General features: G+C 40.7%; 1 protein-coding gene across 1 annotated transcript; it reads right to left on the bottom strand.

The window, feature by feature from the left end:
* Positions 1–7,327: 7,327 nt before the first annotated feature.
* Positions 7,328–25,011, bottom strand: gpr37b (G protein-coupled receptor 37b). Its single transcript, XM_005930389.2, has 2 exons — positions 23,215–25,011; positions 7,328–9,942 (listed from the first exon to the last, which is right to left on the bottom strand). Exons 1-2 carry the CDS (start codon positions 24,274–24,276, stop codon positions 9,124–9,126), a joined length of 1,881 nt encoding a protein of 626 aa, XP_005930451.1. The 5' UTR covers positions 24,277–25,011; the 3' UTR covers positions 7,328–9,123.
* Positions 25,012–26,224: the final 1,213 nt, after the last annotated feature.

Below are 26,224 nucleotides of genomic sequence, written 5' to 3'. Positions count from 1 at the left end.
ACCCAAGACAAGGTGAGAATATCATTTGAAAGCCATGTGTTTTCTCCATAAAGATATATGAAGATATATACACATTGATTTACACCAACTGTAAATTACAGTGTTGCCATCTTAAGAAACACAGTTGTTACTTTGAAACAAAACCAAAACTAAAAACTAATAATGAACTTAGATACAAGCAACCCATCACAAACACTGGTAACAATCTTACTCTATTGTCAGTGTGCATTTCTCTCTGAGCTAAAGTTAATTTTACATTTAATGCAACATTGCAAACTAAGTGATCTCCTGCTATCTTTTTGTAGGGAAGATTTAGCTATATCTGAAGCAATAATATAAAGCTATATACCATGTTGTATATGTGGATGGATTGACAAGTAATATCAAATGATCCTGATGTCTGATGTCAGCCACAGCCAGAGGTAAACTGAGAATTTCCCTTACTGGAAGAAAACTGTAGAAACCTTACAAATCTGTAATGTAAACCTACTTATAATGTCACCCTTAAGTGATGTCAGTAGACTGAAACATTATGCGCTGACTTACCACGTGGTTAAAATGATACAGTGTATTATATTTAGTTGCAAAAAAGAGAGGCAAACCAACAATCAAAAGAAAAATAACTAAAATTTTCCAAGTCACAAAATAATCAGTTATTCATTAAACATTTCTGTGTTGCATAACTGTCCTATCAATGTAAACAGTGTAACTATACTTCTTTACCTCATTGTGTTGCATAATCAAGCCCCGAATGGGTCCATTAGAGCCTGAAATAGAACTTAAAAAAAAAAACTGAAAAGAGATTAAAAACAGTCTGTAAAAACTGGATCAGACCTTCTGCGTGATCATGAAAAGGCTTTGCTACAGCAAGAAACTGAAGGGGAAAAGCATTTGAAGACAGTGACATAATGAGACAACAAAAAGACAGATAAAGGCATTCACACACATCAAACACACACACAGACAGAGTGACTCTCACAGTCAGCCAGGACTGCAGACACTTTAGAAAGTATGTTGCTGATTGAGGCTGATTGAGCCTGAGCAAGTGCACTGGCAGGAGGCCAACTGTTTTGGGGGGAAAATTACCAAGCTGAGTGGCACATCGCCCGTCAGCTTTTCTGGGATGAGAAACCCTCCCGTAATGTAGACAGACACACACACACCCGCATGATCATGCATTGCAGAGCTTCTTCTGTGAGATGAGGGAGGAGATAGATAGTGGTGGGAGGACAATACATAAAAGCCATCTCAAAGTGAACAAATCCTCTTGCTTTTTACCAGACATTTAATTTCTTGTTGTCTGCCTTGAGAGATAAATGACAGATATTTAGTGGATTTGATTCAAAGTGCAAAATGAGCTGCTGATTTCATAATAATGGATTTCAAATGAGATCTTCTAAATGCATTTTAATTACTTAAAATAATGTTTCAACTGCTTGAGACATTTTAATAATTTGTCTGTGCACCATCAAAGCTCTGTTAGAGTGATTTATTTAGATCAGATTTGAATAGGTGAGTTGTGTTCTCCTTTCTCTCTTCCTGTTCAATGTCACAACAACCTGCTGTTTTTAGCAAACTGAAAGACATCTACCTTCCCTACATCTCTCCAGCCCCTAGCTTTGTTTTGACATGAGACTGCGTTACATAAAGAGCAAAAATGAAAGCGACCACCTCCTCACAACAGTGGGAGTGATCCACGTCCTCTTGGGGACTGAGCAAAGACGTCTTGGTTGGTGGTTCTGGAAGCTTTCTGGCATCGCCGTGTGTTCCAACACGACAGCTAATTCTGTTACAGGAGGCATAAACAGTTCTGTTCTTATCGCAAACACAGACCCGGGACGTCGGCTGCTATCGTCAGCGTTGTATAACACTTTGGATGCAACAGACAAAGAAAAGGCAACAGAGAGAAGAGAGGGAGAGAGGGTGTGTAGGATGTGTTGCAGCACAGTGATACATCACTGATGAATATTTTAAATGGTCCCCTGTTATGTGAAGAGGAAGAAAAATGAAGACAGCTTTTGCTAGAGTACAGCAGTAGTAGGAGGATCTTACAGAAATCAGAACATGGGTACACAAAGTAGCGGGAGAGTTTGGAGTAATTATTTCCCTATTTCCTAATAGTGTATTCCTACACTTCAAGCTGTGTGCCCAACTCCATCCATCGCAAAATTTCAAACAGTGCTAAAAATAAGGTGAGTGGCTGACTGAGAAGGAGTTGTTGTAGGCCACAGATAAATAGAGAGCAACACAGAATACCAATGCACCTGTGGCACAGTGGGCTCATTTGAGGTAAAAGACTTTCCCCTTCAAGAATTCCCTGAAGCGGACATTAGGGTGGTGGAGGACCTTGGCTCTCCTTTGCCATATCAATTTAAGCTGTTGGCTCCGGGCCCATTCATGCCCGAAGCCAAAACTCTCTGAGATGAAGCAGTGCATTTGCAAGGGAAGAGCTGATTAAGTCGAGGGATTGTCCATCTTCTGCCACTGCTGAGCCAAAAGATAGAATGACAAAGTGCTGGAAACATAGATGTGACAGCATCACGCAGTTGATGCAGATTTGTCAGCTACACACATACGTAATGCAAACTCCCTGTTCCTCTACATCCCAAAGTGTTACACTGAACTCATTGTTATGTTCAAGAAGCTGGTTTGAGATGATTTGAGCTTTGTGACACGCCATATTATCCTATTGGAAGCAGCCACAAGAAGATGGGCATGGCCAACAGCAATATTCAGGTAGGCTGTGGTGTTTCAGCAATGCTGAGTTGTAGCAAGGTGCCCAAAGTCTCGCAAGAAAATATCCTCCACTTCACTACACCACCACCAACACTGGCCTAAACTGTTGATACAAAGGAGGATAGATCCAGGTATATAAGTCTGATAGAGGTGAACCTGCATGCATGACTATGTGAGTCCAAGTGAATTTTATCAGACTGTGAATGCAATGCTCTATAGAGATGTATGTGTAACTTCCAATTTTTGATGCTAAAATAGAATAACTATTTATGTTTTGTGTCTGCAGCTATCGCAACAACTGCAATGAGTGTGTATGATTACAGCTTTAGACTATTTCTACTTTAAATGTATAAAACTCCAGCAACTCAAGCTTTTGTAAATTTGAAGTTCTGAGGCTTAAGCACACGTTCAGCTCTTTCTCTTCATGTCATTAACAGTGATATAACAACCAAACTTTTGTATACCTTTAAAAAAGAATGCAGTTTTAACATTGCGAACAGCTATTTATTACAACATAATAAAAAAAATAACTTTTGGTCTTGCTAACTCGATGAAGAACTTTTAATGTCTTAAATGCTGGACATGATTTCCGTGATTTTCATAATGTCATCTGGGCAAGTTGCATGCCAGACCGGGGTGTCAGTCATTTTACGGCTTAGGAGATAAGAAAGATAAAATTTATGAAAATACAGTTAAGAGACCGAAATTTATGTCCTCCTTACATTTTCTAACATCTTCTGGTGGTCCTTGGTGGGATAACTCTGGCCTTATGTTTGACAGTCCTGCACTGGACCATGTGTTCCAAGCTAAACGCTACAAAAGTGTGCCACTTGAATGTACACAGCATAAACTGAAGTTTAAAATGCATGTGAAAACATATACACCCAGTGTCAAACTGCACATACAAAATTTTGCACACTGGAACTGAAACATTCAAGAAATTAATCAAAAGCAAATTATTATTTGAGCTTTATTTTTAAAAACTCATATCATTCATGTATATTTTCTGAGCAACTTGGGGGAAGAAAATAAGTTTATTTTACTCAAAAGCTTTTCTTTTGGCTGGTTAATACTCTGAGTCAGAATATGTACTTTAAAGGGAACGCATTATTACAGAATGTTAATTCAGCTGTCAAAAAAAGGCTCTCTTGAAGCCCCTGGGGAATTTATAATACTACTTATCCTGAATGTATTAGGTTGCTTTATGGGGATTCAGTGTTTTGATCTTATACGCATTAAATGACAGGACCTTTCAGCCTTTGTTGCTTTGTTATAGCTTTCACATCTCTCCCAGCACTCCCAGCTATTGTAAAAACAAACAAAATACATCAACACCACTGTAATAGTACATTTAGCAATTTAATATAGTTCTCAAGATAAAGTTCTTTGATAAACAAAGGGACAGGTTTTTTTTTGGCTATATAAAAAGCTATTAGAAACGAGTGACTAGACTTTGAGACAAAAGTGGTTGTGTGCTTACATTTTCAGGTATCAAATACAGACACGTTTTGCTCAGAGTGAAGAGGATACTCACAAACTTCGGAATAAACGTCTCACTGACTGATTTACAAGACTTACTTCATCAAGTTTCAACCACATCACTACACACTGAGCCACTTATGAGCTATACTTCCAGAAATATGCAGAAAAAAGAGAGTCAGGTTTAGGAGCCAGTTTAAATCTAAGTGCCATCAGATAGCAGGAGATAAATGGGAACTTTCAGTCATGCTCCAACTTGCTTTTAAATTGATTTGAAAGGGAAAAACTGGATGGTGGAAAGCTGTAAAAAAGGGTCACACACTGACCTACAATACATAATAGATATGTAATAATAAAAACTCTCAAACAGGCTGTAGGGTGTTGATTTGCAGGCAGCATCCCTAGGAACTCATAAACTGTTCATTACAGACAAAGGGCCTGAACTGATTTCAATTTTCTAGTAATATTCATCTTCCTGTAGTGATGGCGCTTAAAGTAAACTGGCCCCCATGCTGAAAGAGACATCCAGAGATAGAGTGCTACTACCACAAGAGCACAAAAGACAGACAGAGAGAAAGAGAAGGTGTTTGGCAGTGCAGTCGTATGCAAAAAAGTCATCGCAATATACAGTATACCAATGACCATCACACCTGGGTCATCACACAGGTCACATAGGTTAATGTTAGTTTTCAGTATTTAAATAAATGGAACTTTTGATGTTTTACAGATACAAACATTATTTGGTCATCTCCCACCCTCTGGATGCCATTCCAACTTCTAAACTTCTAAAGCATACACTTTCAATAATATAGGATATATTTAGGGTTTTATGTATTAAGTCATTCATAAATTTGACAGGAGTAATAAATGAGATTGATGTTCGAACCTTGTTTTGACCCAGGTCTGATTAGTAGGATTAAGAAAACGGATATACAGTACAATACACTTGAAATTACACACTGTGAAAAACATTTCATTGGTTCTCCTTAAAAGCTCAAGTAATGAAACTGCAAAATGTATTCGAGGTCATGACACTTTATTTGACTGGTTGCTAGGCCCCGCCCTCCTTACGGTTGTGACGTTACTGGTGGTTCCCATTACATTTGCAACAATACTGGCATTTACCATCAAAATGATTACTGAGTTCTTGATTTCAGAGGTAGAGATAAACATGCTTCTCATATTTTCTTTAACCAGCTGCTACCAAGCTTTCACCTTCTACTGGCAATAAATACTAACTTTTTGTCAAAGTTGCTGGCGTCTCTGAGATTGTACAAAGTGGCAGAGAGCAAATGTCACTGTGTGTCTGAACTATAAAAACACATTACAAGCCATCCAGGACACTGTGGTTTGTGTCTTGTATATATGTTAGTTTAGGTTTGGGATAGGGATATTTCTAGTGACTGACTTGCTACCTATTAGACTATTCAACTAATGTTTAAAAACATTTAAACTGAGCACATGAAGTTGAACGTGAGCCAAAAACAAAAAATTTGTGTGTTTTAGAAATCATATATAAAAATGACGTTCCTAGTTAATCAAATCATGTTTTGAATGTTCCTAAACTGTGCAGCATGCACACTCAGATTACTTTGCTGAGTTTGGCTAACCTTAGCAGCGCTAGCAGTAGTAGACTTGGTTTCTTCCATATGGATACATCTGGCTTCAGTTGCTTGATTATAGTTTCAGTTTATTCTGACAAGGTTTACATGCAACTATCTCCCCGCACCTTTTTGCAGTGTTGCAGGACAGCGCAGGTTAGCATGGCTGTCATTTATTTACTTTCCCCTTTCCTCCTTTACAGCTTCCACTCAAAGTGCATCATTTTATTAATATAATTGTCGTTGTTCATTAAAAAGATATTAATAATATGTTTAAGCAACCTGTCAATTAGCCACAAACATCCCTAATTTAGGAAAATTTCATGGTTTGGATTCAAATATGTCTCTTTACAATCTTTCGTTGTATACTACTGCTAAACGGTAGCCAGTGTGACAAAATGTCACACCAAATGGATCACAAGTTAGAAACGGTAACAGGGCTCACCATTTACAACTGCTACTGTAATTAGCAGATTAAAACTGGTGCAGCTAGCTAGCTCAGCTAGTTTAACTAAGATGTTATTGTAAGTAGCACTAATTGGTTGAAAATGCTGTCTTCAGCTTCCTTCCTGATCATTTTAATGAAAAACTGCTGTCCTAACTATTAGCTGATCTTGCTCTTGCTAAAAGACTAAACCCAAAAACACACACTGCAGGCAAATAAATCTTTTTTTTATTATCTTAAGTGCATTTCTGTGCGCATGCGCCAACCAGCGTGCAGCCTGTTACAGTCGCTCCTGCTTTTCTGATTCTGATTCTGATTAAATAATGAGCATGACTATAAATAGTATAAAACATGGACGTAACTTCCATATCAGAACAATTAAGCTAATACGTAAATGGCTGAAACCCTGTCTGAAGGCCATCAGAAGGATAAATCTGTGAAAACAAAAAAGAAAATTTACAGTCCTACAAAAGTGTGGGGGAAAAGAGCTGTGTGCCTTGACCTCTGTAACACTTTCCTGTTGAATTTATGGGCTCAGTCACTCATTCTGTGTGATACTGAGTGAAAAATTAACCCTATATTTTTCTTTATCTTGGTCATACTATGTTTAAAAATGGGTTATCCGTGGTATGAAACTGCACAACCATTAGCTAATGAGCTGCCAATTACAAGTAATTAGCCCAGTGAGCCTTCTGCCCTCTTTGTCACATCTGGATTTTTGCAACCAAGGTAACGATGGCAGAAACATTCAGAAACCAACAGGTGATACTACAGTAGCTACACGCATCTTTTATCTGTTGCCAAAGCTCAAAATGTGTCTATTTACAGATGCAGAAGTATGAGTGGACAATTACCAGTCAGGGTAGGGGGTTTAGCCAGTGGTCCTGGTCCTGCCATAGGGTTAATAGTAGCACTTTGTTTTACAGTTCAGAAATAGTAAATAAATAACCTATAAAGAAATAACAAAAGGCCCCGGGGCAGACCCAGGACACGCTGGAGAGATTATATCTGGCCTGGGAACTCCTTGGTGTTCCCCCGGATAAGCTGGAGGAGATGGCTGGGGAGAGGGAGGTCTGGGCTTCTCTGCTTAGGCTGCTGCCCCCGCGACCCGGCCCCGGATAAAGCGGATGAAGATGCATGGATGGATAAATAAATAACAAAAACAAGAGCTGCTTTGTATTTACTATGACCTTTGTAGTTGTTGGTGCAAATGTATACTTGCTTCAACAACAGTTCCCTAGTATTTACAATGTTTCACTTATTTATTTATTTTTAATAATACAGTGTTATATGGTTTAAGTATTGAATTATTGACAGAAAATTATTGCCTTTTTTAATAAAACAACAATGATAAAATGTGTGCACTAGTTATTTATTGTATCTACCGAACTGTACAGTGTTAAGTAACTAATATTTTGATTCATCTGTAAACACCAGTAAGTGCTACACTGTAAAAGAAAGTGCCACTATATTCTTAGTTGTGTCACTCTGAATAAAGGTAGTAACTGAATGTAGCAGCTCGGTGATACTCTTTGTTGATTTTGTTCATCTTTTACATTATTCAAAAGTCCCAGGTAACTGTAATCCATCTTCTTGACCTGAAACAAAGTATGCAGCTAAATTTCTTGTGATTTTAAGTCGAACCTATGGATCTGTTGTTTACAGCGCATTCATCATAAGAGCACCAAAGAAAGTGTACAGTATATATACAGCCCAACGTGTAAGGCGTAACATCATACAACAGTGTAGTGCAGATACTTCTATCTCAGTCCACTTCGTGCCGAGTCCGTCCCTTTCAGTTACATTTCACGGTGTTACGTTCCATTAATTTCCGGTCTATTCGTATTCAATTCAGTCTGCATTGTTTCATTCAATCCCATTCCACTTCATGCAACGCTAATTTGATTTCAATTAGTCCACTCCCACACGTCCGTGTTTGTTGTACTCTGAGACCAGCCCAGCTTCGCTCGAGTCAAGCGGATATTTTTCAATATACAATGTAAGTGTGTCTGTGTACATTTGGATTCTCCAGTGAAACCTCCTCCCTGTGTTTTCCTTTCGCAAACTACCATTACTGCTGAGATGGCCTTTGGTAGTTTAATTATCATAAGCCTTGTTCCCATATGTGCACCATTACACGAAGCATAAACTGACACCTGATGTAGGTTGTAAACTTAGCTGTACTTCTTATGGGCAGTGTGAGCCTACATGTTTAGGTGATACTGCTTAGATGTTGTGTCTGAGTTACTATACAAGGTGCACTTTATGAGTAATTAGCTAATTCTCTATAATTTCAACTATGACATATTTGGGAGGTGATTAGCATTGATTATTTTCTTGGACGTGTTTTTGTTTCGTGGTTGCCAAATCCACATTTGTTATCACAAACAACTGAAAGACCCTACTTGTTGTGACGTATTTACAGTGTAAATACTCCAAATTAGATTATTTCTTTAACTTGTGAAGAACCAGGCCTCAACTGGTTAGGAGGTCATTACAACTGTCCCAAAACATTTAGCTAAACAAGGCCTACAAAAGGGAAGTGAGTAAGTCTTAAAGGTTTCAGGCAGGACTGCTAAAAATAAGTACTGACCAAGTTTTAGAAGCACCCCATGGCAAGAGTGGAAAGACAATTTTGCCTTTTCTTAAATGTCCTGGAAAAACAGTTATACAAATATTGTAAAGTTGATGATCTTGAATAACAGGATGAACATATTTAGAGCACCCAACTTCTTTCATGCACCCATTTAGAGATGTAAGTGGACTAGGTAAGGCAAATCTCTCCTAGCCAAGTCTTGAGAAATACTAGCCACAGGCAGATATCAGGCTAGTGACATCACCTTCCCTGATGGTAATGTCAGTCTAGCAGTTGGACCCAGCAGGTGTGTAGTTACTCAGCTCCCTGCGGATGGTGCTGAACGGCGACAGCTCCAGCTCAGTAGTGCACTCGTGTTCATTGTCGTCACTCGCTGTGGCTGAGGAGGGGGCGTGGTTACAGCAGCAGCAGCAACAGCAGCAGTCCAGGAATGCCCTGCCTAGCGGACGACACAAGAGGAGCAGCAGTGCCGGCGTCACGGCGGCCCGACAAAAGAGCAGCAGCTGGGAGAGGAGATGGAGCACGGACATGGTATGCTCAGGAACTCCGGCCGCCATGTAGGCAGAAACTATGTTGCAGATGTTCTCAGGCACCACGCATGCGCCGTAGACGATCGCCAACGCGACGACTGTGCAGTTCATCTGGCTCTCTAACCGGATCTGCTTCTTGTTGCTGCGCACGCTGGCCTGTTCTGCATGCCGAATCTTGCGCGCCGTCACTAATGAGCACCCGATTGTAAAGAGAGTGGGGAGACAAAAGTAGCAGCCAAAGCACCACCACAGCCGAGCACCCTCGTACGTCAGGCCCAGCACATAGAGCATGTCAGGCAGTGAAGTGGATATCCTGATAATGCAGCGTTCCACAGGGGGCTCATCTGGGATTCCCGTGTCCTCTGCCACGAGCTGTCGAATGAGGAGTTCCGGGAGTGCCAAGAGGAGGGCGCCGATCCAGATGACGGCTAGCTTGGCAGTAGTAGATGTGCAGTTCTCTATCATCTCGTAGTACATCTGGACATTGGTGGCTGCACGGAAGCGGTCGATGCACAGAGCACACAGGGTGAAGGTGGTCACACCCAGGGAGGCCACCTGAGCAAACAGACAAAGAGAAGCCCTTTAAACATTATTCAGAAATTAACATGACACGTAACACTGCGTATATCCAGAGGCCTTAGCTGACTAAAATGCATTGCCTCAAGAGCGTTCCTCATATCTTGAAATTGTGCATCAGCACAGAATGCATGAGGGGGAAATTAGGATAAAAGAGGTTGTGCTAACACTGGCCTTACACAAGTGATTATCTAAAGTCATTTCAACAGGCGGATGGGCTTATCTGTTTTCAATTCTGATTCGCCTGTGACACTCTGCAAAGTTATAGTCACGGCTGCCAGGCTATCGAGCATAACAAAGAAAAGATACTAAATTATCTTAAATGGAGAAATTATATTTCAGAATCTTGAAGAAGGGCTGCTTCGTGTAGAGTAAACAAATGTGTTTCTCTGCATCGCACACAAACACATCAACTTTCACCAGCTGAAAAATCAGCCGCCACCAATAGAAAGACAGCAGGACAAAGTGTAATGATACCGGCTGTTAGGTACACCTGACAGTGGCACAATTACATGCAGTGGGGCAGCAGAGGCACAGTGGAAGGCTCTAAGCTGTGATTAACACTGTAGTATCCCTTGATGCGTGTGTGTGTGTGAACTGAAAGCAGACAGTTAGACACCACACCTACATATCAAGGGAGGATTTCGAAAAAAGCTGTTGTTGCTGGAGTCACTCGTTCAAAAGAATCTTTACACCTAGTGTTTAATAACAATCTAATTAGCAAACTTCCAAAAATATTATGCTTTCCTGTTCATTTCTCATTCAAAATCTGCACACAACAGCTAATTATTTGGCACTACGTCTGCCTTTTAGATATGAGAATTGTCAAATTTTGCCAACACCTGAAAGCATCTGTTGGATTAGCCATCGTTTTGGCACAGTGTGGACCCTGCAAAATGGTCCTCTGCAGCTGGAGCATGTGCAGCCTTAACATCCCCTGACCCTCTGTCCTTCCTCATACAACACTGCTTCCACTCCTGCCCCTTCATATCCAATTTAATTATAACAGCCAGCTTCCCAGATGGCCCCTTTGAGCTGACTTTAATGTTCTAAACACATATTTCCTGGATAGATATAGATGTTCAAACAGGAACACGCACACACGCTGACCCTGATACACATGGAGGTCTAAGCAGGCTCATAAAGGGTCATAACCATGAGGGAGGTGTATGCTTTCTGAACAGTAGCTGTGATGAATGTGACTGCATTTGGGAGCTGGGGGTTTTATTACTTGTTGTGCCAAAATATTGCAACTGCCACTGGTTTGTTTCTGAGTGTATTTAGGATGTAGTGAAAGACGTGTTCCTTTTAGAGCATCTTGTGTATGATTTCTTGTCAAACTCTGAACCGATTAATCCATTAGTTGGTTTGGTTTGTCAAATTTTGAGCACACTTGGCAGATGTCATCTTACACTTAGTCCTGCAAGTTTTTATACAGCACAACTGTCTGCTTCTTGTAATAGAGATGAGCGTCAGTCTGGAGCTGTTATAGCAGTGAAATTTAAGCAGGATTTGACAGCCCCATGCTGTTCATCTACAGCATGAACAAAATGCAAAAAAAAAAAAAAAAGCACACCCTTCAAATGTTGCTGCAGTACAGGCACAGAGCGACTCTGCTCGTTTGATTCATGCGTCACTGTGGATGCCACTTACTGAAATTGCGTTCTGCTATTGCCCTACTGCACTCTTGAGTGTACATACTATGCAGGGATGCATGTTAGGCATAAAACACGATGTTTGATGTACAGGGTGGGCCATTTATATGGATACACCGTAATAAAATGGGAATGGTTGGTGATATCAAAGTCCTGTTTGTGGCACATTAGTATATGTGAGGGGGCAAACTCCTCAAGATGGGTGGTGATCATGGTGGCCATTTAGAAGTTGGCCATCTTGGATACAACTTTTGTTTTTTCAATAGGAAGAGGGCCATGTGACACTTCAAACTTATTGGTAATGTGACAAGAAAAACAATGGTGTGCTTGGTTTCAACGTAACTTTATTCTTTCATGGGTTATTTACAAGTTTCTGACCACTTATAACATGTGTTCAATGTGCTGCCCATTGTGTTGGATTGTCAATGCAACCCTCTTCTCCCACTCTTCACACACTGATAGCAACACCGCAGGAGAAATGCCAGCATAGGCATCCAGTATCCGTAGTTTCAGGTGCTGTACAACTCACCTCTTCACACCATAGACAATTGCCTTCAGATGACCCCAAAGATAAAAGTCTAAGGGGGTCAGATCGGGAGACCTTGGGGGCCATTCAACTGGCCCACGACGACCAATCCACTTTCCAGGAAACTGTTCATCTAGGAATGCTCGGACCTGGCACCCATAATGTGGTGGTGCACCATCTTGCTGGAAAAACTCAGGGAACGTGCCAGCTTCAGTGCATAAAGAGGGAAACACATCATCATGTAGCAATTTCAAATATCCAGTGGCCTTGAGGTTTCCATTGATGAAGAATGGACCCACTATCGTTGTACCCCATATACCACACCAAACCATCACTTTTGTTGTTCCAACAGTCTTGGAGGGATCCATCCAATGTGGGTTAGTGTCAGACCAATAGCGGTGGTTTTGTTTGTTAACTTCACCATTCACATAAAAGTTTGCCTCATCACTGAACAAAATCTTCTGCGTGAACTGAGGGTCCTGTTCCAATTTTTGTTTTGCCCATTCTGCAAATTCTGTGCGCCGATCTGGGTCATCCTCGTTGAGATGCTGCAGTAGCTGGAGTTTGTAAGGGTGCCATTTGTGAGTAGCTAATATCCGCCGAAGGGATGTTCGACTAATGCCACTCTCCAGTGACATGCGGCGAGTGCTACGCTGTGGGCTCTTGCTGAATGAAGCTAGGACAGCCACTGATGTTTCTTCATTAGTGACAGTTTTCTTGCTCCACATTTTGGCAAATCCAACACTGAACCAGTTTCACGAAACTTAGCAAGCAGTTTGCTAACTGTAGCATGGGAGATGGGTGGTCTCGTAGGGTGTCTTGCATTGAAATCTGCTGCAATGACCCGGTTACTGCGTTCACCAGATATCAACACAATTTCGATCCGCTCCTCACGTGTTAACCACTTCGACATGTCAATGGCTGTGAACCAATAGAAACTTGTAAATAACCCATGAAAGAATAAAGTTACGTTGAAACCAAGCACACTATTGTTTTTCTTGTGACATTACCAATAAGTTTGAAGTGTCACATGGCCCTCTTCATATTGAAAAAACAAAAGTTGTATTCCAAGATGGCCGACTTCTAAATGGCCACCATGGTCACCACCCATCTTGAGGAGTTTGCCCCCTCACATATACTAATGTGCCACAAACAGGACTTTGATATCACCAACCATTCCCATGTTATTACGGTGTATCCATATAAATGGCCCACCCTGTAGAACAAAAAGGTGTTCTTGCACTCAAATAATAGCTGATTGCATTTAAATCCACTATTTAACATTTGAATATGTTGTATAGATTATTTTTCTTTTTTCTTTCTGTCATATACTGGTTACAGTGGTGGATGCCCATATTAAACATAGCCAGAGGCCAAAGGTTCAGACTTCAGACTCATCTAAATGCTCAGTTTCAGAAGTCTGTGAGATGGTATATTCCTAATTGGTCATCTCTTATTATTGTGAAACATCATATTAGTCTCTGTGTCTGACCCACTTCTGACAGACACAAATATCCATCGCGTACACAAGAACAGGTAGTTGCAAATGCTGAATATTTCATAAATAGAACAACAGGCCTGAAATTGGTTTTAAAGGCAACCAAGCTTTGATCAGCATGTCAGGGCGCAGAGCAAGGGCAAGATGAACAAGCATAGCTTTGTACCGGATGAGAGAGAGAGAGAGTCCAACAGTCAGGGCGGGTGGGGGTGGAGGGTTTAGGGGGGTGAAGCTGTCAGTGTGTTTGTGGAAGGGGGAAATGCAAATGAGAGAATGAGAAACAGAGGCAGAAGAGGAATGGAAAGTAAAGAGGGAGTCAGAGAATGAAAGGGAAAGAGAGAGAATGAGAGCTGAACAATAGCAGAGAAACACGTCAGTGAGTCTAACTCACTGAGTGACAGAAAGAAAGAAATAACCCACGACATCCTCAGAATGATTAACAATGTTAATGTGGCATTTATCCCAACCAGCAGCATTGACCTTGTCATGTTCAGTTTACCTGCAAGCAAGACAACAGGTCTGTTAGCTTCAGGGACAGAAATCCTGCAACAGTAATGCTCTGAAATAAACCCCCCCCAAATAAATAATATATGTACACTCCTGTTGATTTTATACCTCCTGTCTCTTTCTAAAGGAATAGCTTGAGATTTTTAGAATCATAGTTATTTTTTTTCTTTTCTTTCCGATACCGAGTATCAGTCAAGCAGAGGAACTCAATAAAGATCTAAGAAGGACAAATCACAAGTTGAAAAAGTTTCTTAGATACATTTATAAATAATTGGAGATTCCAAGATTATAGTTCAAACAATTGTAAGCAAGTACAAGTTACAGATGTTTAACCACTTTGCACAAACTGTCGACCTCAAATGAGACAAGGATAATCAGGAACAACCCAGGAACCATAACCTGGAAACTGCTGGAACACCAGCGTCACTGTCCATAGTGAAGTGAGTTGTACATGGTCATGGACTAAGAGGGTGCCAAGCAAGAAAGAAGCCCCTACTCCAAAACTGATACCTTCAAGCTCGACAAAAATTTGCAGCTGCTCAAACAAACAAGCCAAATGCTGTCTGGAGAAAAGCTTTACAGTCAATTGAGAACAACAAGCTGTTTGGTCACAATGAGAAAAGCTTTGTTTGGAGGAGTAAAGATGAGGCGTTCAGTCCTCAAAACACTGTACAAATTGTTAAGCACGGTGGTGGTAGCGCTGTTTTGCTGCCAGTGGTACTGGTACATTGCACAAAGTGGATGGAATGATAAAGGACGACTACTTCCAAATTCTTCAAGTTCATATCAGCTAGAAAACTTGCACAGAGTTGGGTATTCCCATGAGAATGAACCACACATCTGTATACTTTTGCTCTGTGCGGATTAGAGAAAAATCCAAGAGAAAATCCAAAATAAATTCAAACTTATACATTCGGTTCTTATTGTGTAAGTCATTAAAGATGCATGCTGAACCATCTTCACCCTGGAAAAGAGCAGTTCAAAGAAATTATTAAAAGCCCCAAATTAGCATTTTAATGCACATGATGGGAGTATGTAGACTTCTGACCACAACTGTATTTAATAATAGAAACAAAAATTGACTTTATGATTCCCTTTAGTTCTGTGATTGGAACCCCTAACTACCAAATAATACCAAATATCAAATAATATCAAAACCACCTGTTACCACCTGATGATAGACGATTTGCAAAAGAGGTCAATGCAGTTTTTCCACTTTATATGATGAATTGCTTCTCAACCTTGGACTTCAAGAGCTCAGAAAAAAAAACAAAGCCATGAAAAGGCCTTTCATCTACAACACGTGTTTTTAAAATTCTGGCAGTCCATCTGCACAGCAGGTGAGAAAGACATTTTCCCCTGGTGCTGTTTTTTAATAACCGCCCATTAAGTTGCTGATTAAAGGTCTTGTGAGCTGGTGATACAAAGGCTCAAGTTATTAATTGGCTCTTAACAAGGACTGGTGGAGCATTTGGGGCCATACTGTGACTACAGCCACTGTCAGAGGGTAATGGGTGTTATCAAGTGATGAATGGGCTAATGTCGAAACACAACAATGCGCAAACACAACCACACACATAGACAACCAGTCTGGTAGTAATGAGCCAAAGGGTTATTCCACCTGCATTGCTTTTCTCTTACAGGAGTGTGTGACCCAGTGCAGGCTCCAGAAGACCATAACTCTAACCAGAGAGACCCTGCCAATGACAGCAACCATCCATCAGGTGGGCTGCATGAGCAACAGAGACAGCGGATAGAGCAGGGTTAGAAGGCAGGTCCTCTGCTCATGCCCATGTTTATGCAGAATTTTTGAAATTATCTTTCTATATGGTTGATGTATATGGAGGGTAATAGCAGACAAAATCCAACCTTGTGGACCTGCTCATGCTAGCAAAACAAAAACAGCTTCTGCTGTTAAATATCTATTGCTTGTTTTCTGTTATCTTCCGTGAGTCCATCCATTTTCTTAAGTTATAGGTGACTGAAAGCTATCCCAGCTGACTTTGGCAGACAGACTGGTAACTTGCGTTGGGTGTACCCTATCACGGGGCACATAAAAAGAGACAGACAATCATTCAGGCACACTAATGTAATGCTAATGTAGAATCATCACTTCATCTAATATGCACGTCTTTGGACTATAGTGCCTTGACTGTTGTTGTTATCTGGCGATATACAAATAAAACTGAACTGAAGTGAATTATAGGAAAAAACCTAACTAGCCCTAACTTGACAAAATCATTGTAAACACACAGGCAGATGCCGGTGACGCTACTGTTACCAGGTAATTTGTTGCTAGCCTTTCAAACCAAAGGGGTAACACAGTTTGGAGGAGGAAATGCAATAAATATAATAGCAAAAACAAAATATTGGTTTTATGAGTTCTTTTGTCTTTGATAGGATTCAACACACTACATATTAGTAGATTATTTACAAAGCTGTTCTAATGACTGTCTAGTCTGTCAGGACCAGCGTGGCTGTGCTGTCACGCCACTCCCCAGCTGCCCGGTGGGGTGACGACAATAAATCATCAGGATTCATCAGGAATGATAAATGTGTGCACTGAAAACTTTATGGTATGGGTTTCAATAGAGTAGCTCCTGTAGATTTAACTTGCAGATGTTCCAGCACTTCTGTCCATATAGTGCAACTAAAGGCTGGACGTCTACTTATTCTTTATTAAGGGTAGAAGTTATATCAACAGAAATTCAAACATCGTCCATGATATTCAGCACTGAGAATGCTGCAGGAGTCCACTATTCATGTTGAAATCCATCTTGGGTAAATGGAGTTCAGCGGCACATTGGGTGCTGCAGGCTGCCGTAGTCAGCTGAGGCAGTAAGGCTCTGCTGGAGCTCTCAAGCTGCTACTCAGTGGTGTTCTGCTATAGAGTTGATGTTAAAACAAGCTAACTGTGCTGAAAAAGACAAGTAACTAGTCACTTCTTCATTTAGAAAAAAAGAGGAAATATTAACAAAGATAATTATTTCGTACTGTGTTTAAGTCATCCTTTTAAAAGTAGCGAGCAATTAGCACGTTATGTTTTTTTCAATACACTACGCTGTGTATCTCACTCTTATGTAAAATAGAGTGGTGGAGAAGGAGCAGTTCATTTTGCCAATTATCACTGAATATTGCAATGGCATTTCAGGTTGTTGCAGAGACATGTTTTGAATAATAGCACATTAGCGTGGAAAAATAAGGCATTAATTTGATGTAAAAGGCCCTGCATTAAGGAGGACAGCAGCCCATCCTCCAATGTCCTCTACTGCCATTTCCTACAGACTGTATGACTGGTACTGGTAATCTCAGTTTCAATAAAGTAATCTTTAAAAACAGAATAAAAAAACATACTTCCAATGGTTTATTAAAACAACAACAACAAAAAAACATGTGGTCCATTTATGTTTCCAAAGCTCTCGTCTGTGGATGACGTTACTCAGTAGTTGTGGCTTACACCATTTTGCTCTTGTGATGAAAGAACACGTGTTCAAAAGCTTCGGAAACAAATATATAAAAAGTGTGTATGTGCAATACACTACATTGTGCATTACACATGCACAAAGAACGGGAATGAGTACTTAATGGGCTGCTTTGTATTTTTTTTAATTACATTAAGAGCAACAGTGATCTATGTCATTGCTTTCTTTTTTTTTTCTGTCTGTTTCTTCCAGACAATAAATTTCTCTTTCATTGAATTATATCCTGACGTGTGGCAGATTTACCCTAGACGCAAAAAAAAAAGAAAAAAAAGAATGCTCTCATTCTACAGTGGCGGCTGGAAAAGTCCTGTTCCAGGTCATTGATTCCTGCCTGGAAGTGTTACACTGAAAGCAATACAAAACAGAACAGCTTTCATGTTCTATTCTCTTCTATGAAGCCTGATTTTGTGCTGACCTATTCTATGTTGATGTAAAGCTGATATGCTGCTTGTTTTCACTCCACATAATTCATAATGATAATCACCCAATGAATATTTCATTTACATGAGTAATTACCAATTTAGGCAACTGCGTCCAACGGCAACCCCGATCTTTGCTTCATGCTGTTATTTGAACTTGTCTGAACATACAAAACACCAAATCTACTCATCCATGGACAAAGAGCTGGCTGAATGGACTCACCATTATGCATAATGAAGAGCTTCTAATCACATACTCTGAATAATTCAAATACGTATACTCCAATTAACAATTACTCGCATGCCTGACAGGCTGAGAATGCAAAGGGCGCGAGATCTAGTTTGTGTTTGTGTACTTAATTTGTGTTTGTCAGTGTCTACGCGTTGTAAGTGTACATCTGCATTTCAGTTTATATTAATGTAATATTCATTCTGTCTCTAAGTGTATGTGAGTGTGCATGTCCCAAGGCTTGTTTCTAATCACAGATAGCTGATGCGAAGAGGAGAGGGGGGAGAACAGCCGCAGGCAGTGATCAGTAGGGAGAAGGCCATTCCACCCATATGGAGAAACACCACACCCTACTGACTTTGTGAATGTGTGTGTGTGTGTGTGTGTCTACAGGCTAGATGGTTACCTAGATTTTAAACCGACATAGGCTTGGACACATATAACTATAAATAGTAAGACATTCCTATTTCATGACCTCTGGTAGACCTCTAAAGATCGAAACATAACGGTATGGTAAATGAAGATAAATATTTTTGATTTCATTAGCAAGGCTATCATTTTGGATTCTTTCTTTAGAAAGAAAATCATAATTGCAACTGACTTTATATTCCTTCCTATATTCCACTACTGTACTTCATACAGCAGACAGAAAGAGCAGACCAAATTCTAATTCAGTTTCCTGAGGGTCTGCGGCTCAGTCTGTGCACGGTGAGTGTGTATATGTCAAGCTGATGTATGTCCTGCCATTATCGCCAATTTCGACACTGTGCATTGTGGCCCTCGGTGGGTCCGTGCAGCCCTGTTCACTCTCTCCTCATACTCAAGCTTTCTCTTGCACTCTCTTTTCCTTCAGCCTCTTCAACGGTCTATGTCTGCCTGTTGAAGCCCCGACTACAGAAAATACCAACAAGGCCAAATACACAAGGCACAAACTAAACTAAGCCTAAACTGAAGGATGATATTGGCCTTATAGATTTTTATATACTCTGCTTAGAGTTAGAAAGAAGGAACTTTCAATGAATTAGATAAGCTAGAACATACTTAATGTATCCCAAAAGTTAGGAAATTCATGATAGTCAGAGAATCAGTTTTGGTCAAAATATGAAAGACTGAAAACAGGTTGGATGAACGGCAGTAGAGACAGGCAATAAACAGACGGATCATAAAGGATTCTTTTTTTTATGAGCTTAAGTCCTGTTACTGTTGTCACACTCAAAGTTCTCACATAAAAACACTTAGAAATGTATATAGTAAATAAAAGTACATAGCAAATATAATCAGTTCAGGTTCTAATGGCTCTAAGCAGATGCTATATGGCTACACTAGTATTGAGATTGCCAGTATCACACTAATTACAATGCATCTTTAGGGAGATGTATATCCCATGATGATGATTACCAATCATCTATCTGTCTACTAATGGGAGAAGTCATTAGGCTGTTGCATATGGGTTCAGTTGTACAATACTTGCATGACTGCTTAAATATAAGTGTACAAATTTTGTGTGAGATCCAGTTAGTAGGATTTTGCATTTTGGTTCAATTTTGTCCATCAAACCATGTGCCTAATGCTAAAAAGTAACACAATATTATCAGAAAAAGATGGACATTCAATCAATGTTTCTGTGACATTGTAATATCTCAGATCCCTTTTTCTGTAATGATTTACAAGCATTTCTTTAATTGGGGTTAATAAGATGTATATAAATCACTCTTTTACAAAAGCATAGCTTTAAATCAACCTTGACAAATGACTTATTTTTCCTTCTGGCTTATACAATGCTTACTGCTCCATTTATTTGTTATTTTACTCTAGTTTCAGGTCTTATTCTAATAAACTGCCAGGTGCAAAGACCCAATTATTGTCCATTAGTTTTGCCTTTTTTTGGGGCTCTGTCCCCTTACTGCCAAGAGGGGCAGTGTGCGGTGTGAACAGGCACTGTATCTGAAATGATGCGGGCTGGCAGACTGGCTCACATTTTTATTTTGTGCAGTATTTCCCGCCGTGTTTGCTCACATCTCACACCAAAATTGCTTTCTCTTTGAGGTTTAGAAATTCCACACTCGACTAAGCACTGAATAAAACAAGATTTACTTAAAGCAGCTCCACGGGAGGCTCCTCTCTTTGCACAGACACTCATGCATTATCTATAGAATCTCCTGATTTGAATACATACCTGAATGGGGTTCTGTGTCTGTCTGTGTTGTGTATTTATGCAGGCTAAGTGTGACTGAGACTGTGTCCTTATTTCAAATGATAATATCCCCTGTGACTCAATTTGGGTTAAGTGAAGAAAGAAGTCACTCCATAGGGTGAGTGTGTGTGTTTCGCTGAATGTTCCACAGGGAAAGATTGAGCCCTGGGCTGCATTACTCACAGCCTGTTTGATACATGCATGCACAAATACACACACGGAACACAGACAGCGCCCTGTGCACATGTCCTGATACATATGTATATTAAAACACATCTTGAAATGAAGCAATAAACACATGGAGACAGGTGTGTACAGCTACTTCACAGCAACATATTCTGTATTAAAAATAACCATTTGGTCTGTGCGGTGGATGTGTGTTAGTCAGGTTATTAAATATTATCCCGTGGTCCCTGGGAAGCTCATATGCAATAACACAGGTAGGGGGCCTGTTTCTCTTTGATCCCCCAATAATTAAAACATATGCAGTCACAAGGTGTTTGCAACACGGTGCACAGTGGACTGATACTAAATATGTGGATGTTATTATACACTAAAGAGTAAGTATGCAATGCTAAATATAATCTCTACTTATTATTGATCATTTTTTGCAGCTTCTGCAAAAAATGTAGGCCTGGTAAAGTGCAGAGCCTGACCGATACATCAGCCTATATTAGCCTTTTGCTGATATATACTGGTATCTGCATTTATTATTATAGATGAGATAAGATAGAGATAAAGAACTTTATTGTCATTGTAGTTATACAACGAAATTTGTTTGGTAGTTCACAGAGGCCAGCAGCAATAAAACAAGAAGCAGCACAGTAACATAATAACCATAGTAAACGTAGTAAAAGTATAAAATATAAAGTAAAAAGAAGGCACTTAGCACAGTAAATAAAAAAAAATCTAATAGTATTTACAATATGGTATTATGTTTTGAGTGTTGAAATTACAAGTTTTTCCACCAAGGAGCACTCTGCAGACTCACAGGTTTTTTTAAACTCCATTATCATATTATCTTATAAAGGACTTTTAAAAAATCTGCTTATGTTTGTGTGTCTGAATATAAAAAAACAAAATACCAGCTGATATATCAAAATATCGGATTTTTTAAATCACCAAATATCGGTATCAGCTTTAAAAATTCCATCAGTCAGACTCTAGGAAAGTGTGAGTGGACCTTTACCTTTATAACTTCACTGAACAAATAATAGCCAGTGAGCATATGTGACCATAAGCTGACAATTGAGCTAAAATGAAGAAAAAGCACCGACTGGTCTTTGATTTAGAAGCCCATTGTACACTCGAGCATTGCCCTAGAAATTGGCCTTCAGCTCTGTCTCAACACCCTTAATTACAGTTGCATGGAAACTTCATGAAAGCAACGGAAACTCTTCAGAAAGCTAATATAAGATTCACCAATACCAATACCCGACATGCACCACAAGCCCATGAACATATCTTCCTGGGCTAAATCTGACCACTTTAAAAAGGCGACCCCTCTATCTATACATTTGGTTTAAATGTAAAAGGTGAAAATTTATCTTCTTAGGGCTTATTTTTTGTTTAAAAGTGAAAGTTTAGGAAGCAAAGGGGACTAGGTCTAGGTTTAAATCTGCCAATTATGTGAGGAGTTTGTAGAGTTGTTGAAAAAGAGTGACCTTCACTTTTAAACCAAATTTAGACATAAAGGGACACCGTTTCAATGGCCTGAACAGATGACCTTTCAACCAAACCTTAGTGTAGATTATACGTCAGGCATAGGTATCTTTAACATCTCAACAGGTTTTTGCTGTATGGCTGGTAAGCTATTATTAGATAACAGCTCTTCCTGTTTGCAGCCTCTGTAGCATCTGGAGGGAGGAGTTGAAGTTAAATTCTGATCACTGACTCTGGCTTCTTGCCTGGTTACACAATCTGACATTTACTCTTATCTTTCTTTCTACCTTTGGCTGCAAACAAAATAATTCTTACATAGTCATGACTCAGACGGGCTGCCCACAATTTCTCCGTCTTCAAATCAAGCATCTTTAAACACATATGTAACCTCCCCCCTTCATGTTCACTTGAGGCGGGTCATGCCAACAGCCATTCAAAGCAAGCTTAAGCTGTGCCTGAGCTGGAATCCCCTGTTTTACACAAAAGACATTGCGCTTGTGGGTGAATCTGACACTGGTGTAATTGCAGTAAAAACACAAAGGAAAGGTATCAGCATACTACTACTGCTTATGAATGCTGGTGCGTGGGAAGGGGAGGGTACAAAAAAGGCAAGGAAAGAGGCTGTCTGAGTATATGTGTGTGTGCAATGCCTTCCTCAGGTGTATGTATGATGAAAGCAGTGGTTTATGAGCCAAAGTAAATGGCAGATAGCAAGTGGCTGTCAAACATGCTGGTGCGTATCTGTGCTTGTTTGTGTGTTTGATGCCTCCAGGGCTAAGTGAGATTCCTCTCCAGTTGCAGCAGATGCACAAGTGCCAAACAGATTGCCTTGTTATTGGGTGAGCTGTCATCCTGTGACTGTGTGTACTTTCAGGTCTGTCAGTCCTTTGAAAGTGAAACCAAACTCTTAAATTAAATCTCTATATAGGCAGGCAACGAAGAGCATGACACCTAAATGACATTGACTGAGCCCCTTCATCATCTGATATCACTGAAGTGATCAATTCAAAACATTTCACCTACGCATGTGAGAAATTTAAAGCAGAAAAAAGACACAAATGAAAGCTGGGCAGAATTACCTCCACATAGGGCACCACTTTGCAGGCAAATTCTCCCAGCAGCCAGGACTTCGTCAGTTCGTGGAACACCACCATGGGCAGGCAGAAGAAGATGAGCACAAAATCCCACACTGCTAAATTTGCCAGCAGAGAGTTGGAGATACTCTTCATGTAGTAGTTCTGGCACACGATGCACAGGATGGCAATGTTTCCCGCTATGCCCACCAGGAAAATGACCCCGGAGACGCACGTGATCGCGTAAGCGCCGTAAGTCTCACTCGTCACTGGGTAAAAGGGGTTCTTGATCTCGTTCTCGAAATCCTGCGAGCTGGGAGGGGTGATCGGCGTGGCGTCCCAGGGGTTCTCCTCTCGGAAAGTGAAAAACTCACTCCTCCTGGTGAAGAGGTCAAAGGGCAGTTCGGTGGAGGTGAGGGCCACCGGTTTGGGCATGGGTTCCCACGGTGACGCGTGAGGTTGAGCCAAAACTACAGAGCTTTTGTTCAACCGGTTTCTCCCCCTCTTCCACGCTTTCTTCTGTTCATCTTTTGTGCCTCTCTTGTGCCTCTCGCCCTCCTCGGGTCCCCCTCCTCCGTCTCCCCAACCCATTGAAGATGGCTTAGCCGCATTGTAGTGTCCACCTGCTGGCGTCCCCGTACTACTAAACCCGCCATTCAACTTTATCCTCCTATTATGGTGGCGCGTCGAGTCCCAATGTGAGACGGCGTTGGGATCCTCCACGGGTGTCAGAGTCCTATTGTAGTCGCGTTTGCTGTGTCCATTTCGCCGAATTTCTTCTGCAATTACCCTCTTCCAGGGGTGAGTGGAGTTAAGGGTCCCTCTGATAATTGCCCGCTGTGCCTGCAGCTCTGCCGAAGACGCACCTGTGGCGTACTCGGGCAAGAGCGCACGGTCCCGGGCTTTGTTTTGATGACTCTCCCGGAGAGACCCCTGGAAAGTCTTGCCAGAGTACGCGCTGCTGTTGCTCTCATCTTTAATCCGAACTCCTCCATTATTTCTCAAAGATAGCAATACATGTATATGGGCCAGTAACACGAATAACGTCCTAGGCGGCAGAATCTGCATGATCCAGGAAATTACTGAGCGCAGTTTAAATCTTCACGAGTGCATGATCATCACACCTCTATGGAGCTCGGGGGATAATCTTCTTTTTAGTCAACACCCATGTTGGAAACCGTACAATAAATAGCACAGGGTTACATTCGCTCTGCAAACTTGCAAGTATCCCACTGTCTTCTTCTGCACTATTTGCACTGCAGCTGCAATAATCTCCAAAACGCCCCCTCCTCCTCGTTTTCAAAGTCTTGGCATTAGCAGGACAGCGAGTCAGTGTCCGGATCCAGAGAGAGGGAATTGTTGCATATGCACGCACAAATCAGCACAGCATCCAGTTTCTAGCTGTGCGAAAACCCAGATCCTCTGCGAGTATGTGAATGATGTTAATTCATTGGGTTGGGTCGGCAGCAGCAGCAGCGTCAATGCGGTGCAGTCCGGGTAAAGCCCACCAGGCTGTGATGCACGGGAGTAGAGAAGAGAGAGAGAAGGAAAGAGGAGGGGTAGAAATCGGTCTCTTCTCTCTCTGTATCTCTTCCTTTCCTCCTTTGCGTCCAGAATCTTTCCTTCTTCGCTTTCTCCTTGGGTAGGACCGTGCGCTGGAAGAAAAATGCACTCCCCTGGCGGCTAACCCCGATCTGTCACTCTCCATCCATCATGGAGCATCTAGCAGCCCCGGAGCAGGCTACGGTTACAGCAACCCCCCGGCAGAGAAGCCTGCCACGCCCGACAAGACGTGCTAATAAATATATTTCCCAGTTTTTAATTTTTACGCATAGGCGGCGCTGTGATATCAACGCGCATTTAAGTAGATGCCTTCCAGTCTAATTTGTTTAGACTCAAATAGGAAGCAAATTGCCGCTGGGTAAAATATCTATACTTATTTCAAGAAGAAAAGCAACTTTTAGAGAAAAATCTCTTTCATCTAAGATATCTTGATTTGATCCGCCCAGCTCAATTTATCTGAAGAGCCTCCCCGAGGCATTTTTTAGTTATGTTAAAAAAGAAACACTTTCAGACTACTTCATGAAGATTAATGATTCATGCTTTAAATAATTTCACTTGTAAAAGTTGCTACCCGTTAAAAGCAGCTCTCACAGTCAGTATCGTCACCTCTCCACCTTGGCCCTTGGGTCATTCGGATTCAACCTTCACAATTTCAGTGCACCGGGCTGCAAATTTCACTTTCATCTAAAGCCTGAACGGATCACTGGGGACAGTATATACAGTAAACATTGATTGCCACTTGTTTTACGACTGTACTACAAATCATTCAATATACCTTTAAAATGATATTTGACTCTGACCCTAAGCTTTACTCAGAAGCTTTAAGAAGCACTCCAAACACTCGGATATTGTAAGAAGTGGCTTAACCGAGAGGAAACGTTTCCCTTGTGGATTGCAGTGTTAATTAATGGAACATTTCTTGAGCCCACTTGCTATGTTAATGCACTCTAATTCCACTTCGACTTGACTGTTCTTATATGTCTGTCTTCTTTAGCAATTTCTTCATTTTGAGTTAACTACTTAAACTGCTATTGTGACCATAACAGGTATAAAGAGCAGTGACTCCAAAATCAGTGTATTATGAGCTGCAGTATGCTTCTGCAGCATCATTTTTGGGAGAAAATACATAGAAAATGTAGGGAAAACCCCTTAGTATACTTGTCCTATACCAATACCTCATGATTTCAAAGGATCATCATTAGTTTGCAAATTCTGAACACATTTTAATGACAACTAAATCGCTTTTGAATTTCTGCAATAATTAGTCATACAACAAAACACACCTTTCATCTTTTCCTGTATTTTGAAATTGATTTGGTGGAGCGTTGGAATGTGAATGTGTCTGTCTCTAAATCACTTTGGGCCAGTGCTGTTGTTTCAATGGTTATAAATAAATGTAAATATATTAATGGCTATTAAAAGGCTATAAATCTGTTTGCAGTATATTTTTTCA

This window comes from Haplochromis burtoni, unplaced genomic scaffold, assembly GCF_018398535.1.
Source record: "Haplochromis burtoni strain Fernald_Lab_line unplaced genomic scaffold, NCSU_Asbu1 Contig_129, whole genome shotgun sequence".
In the NCBI taxonomy this organism is placed as follows: domain Eukaryota; kingdom Metazoa; phylum Chordata; class Actinopteri; order Cichliformes; family Cichlidae; genus Haplochromis; species Haplochromis burtoni.
Note: the sequence above shows the minus strand (reverse complement) of the source record. Positions and strands in the feature narration are given on the sequence as shown.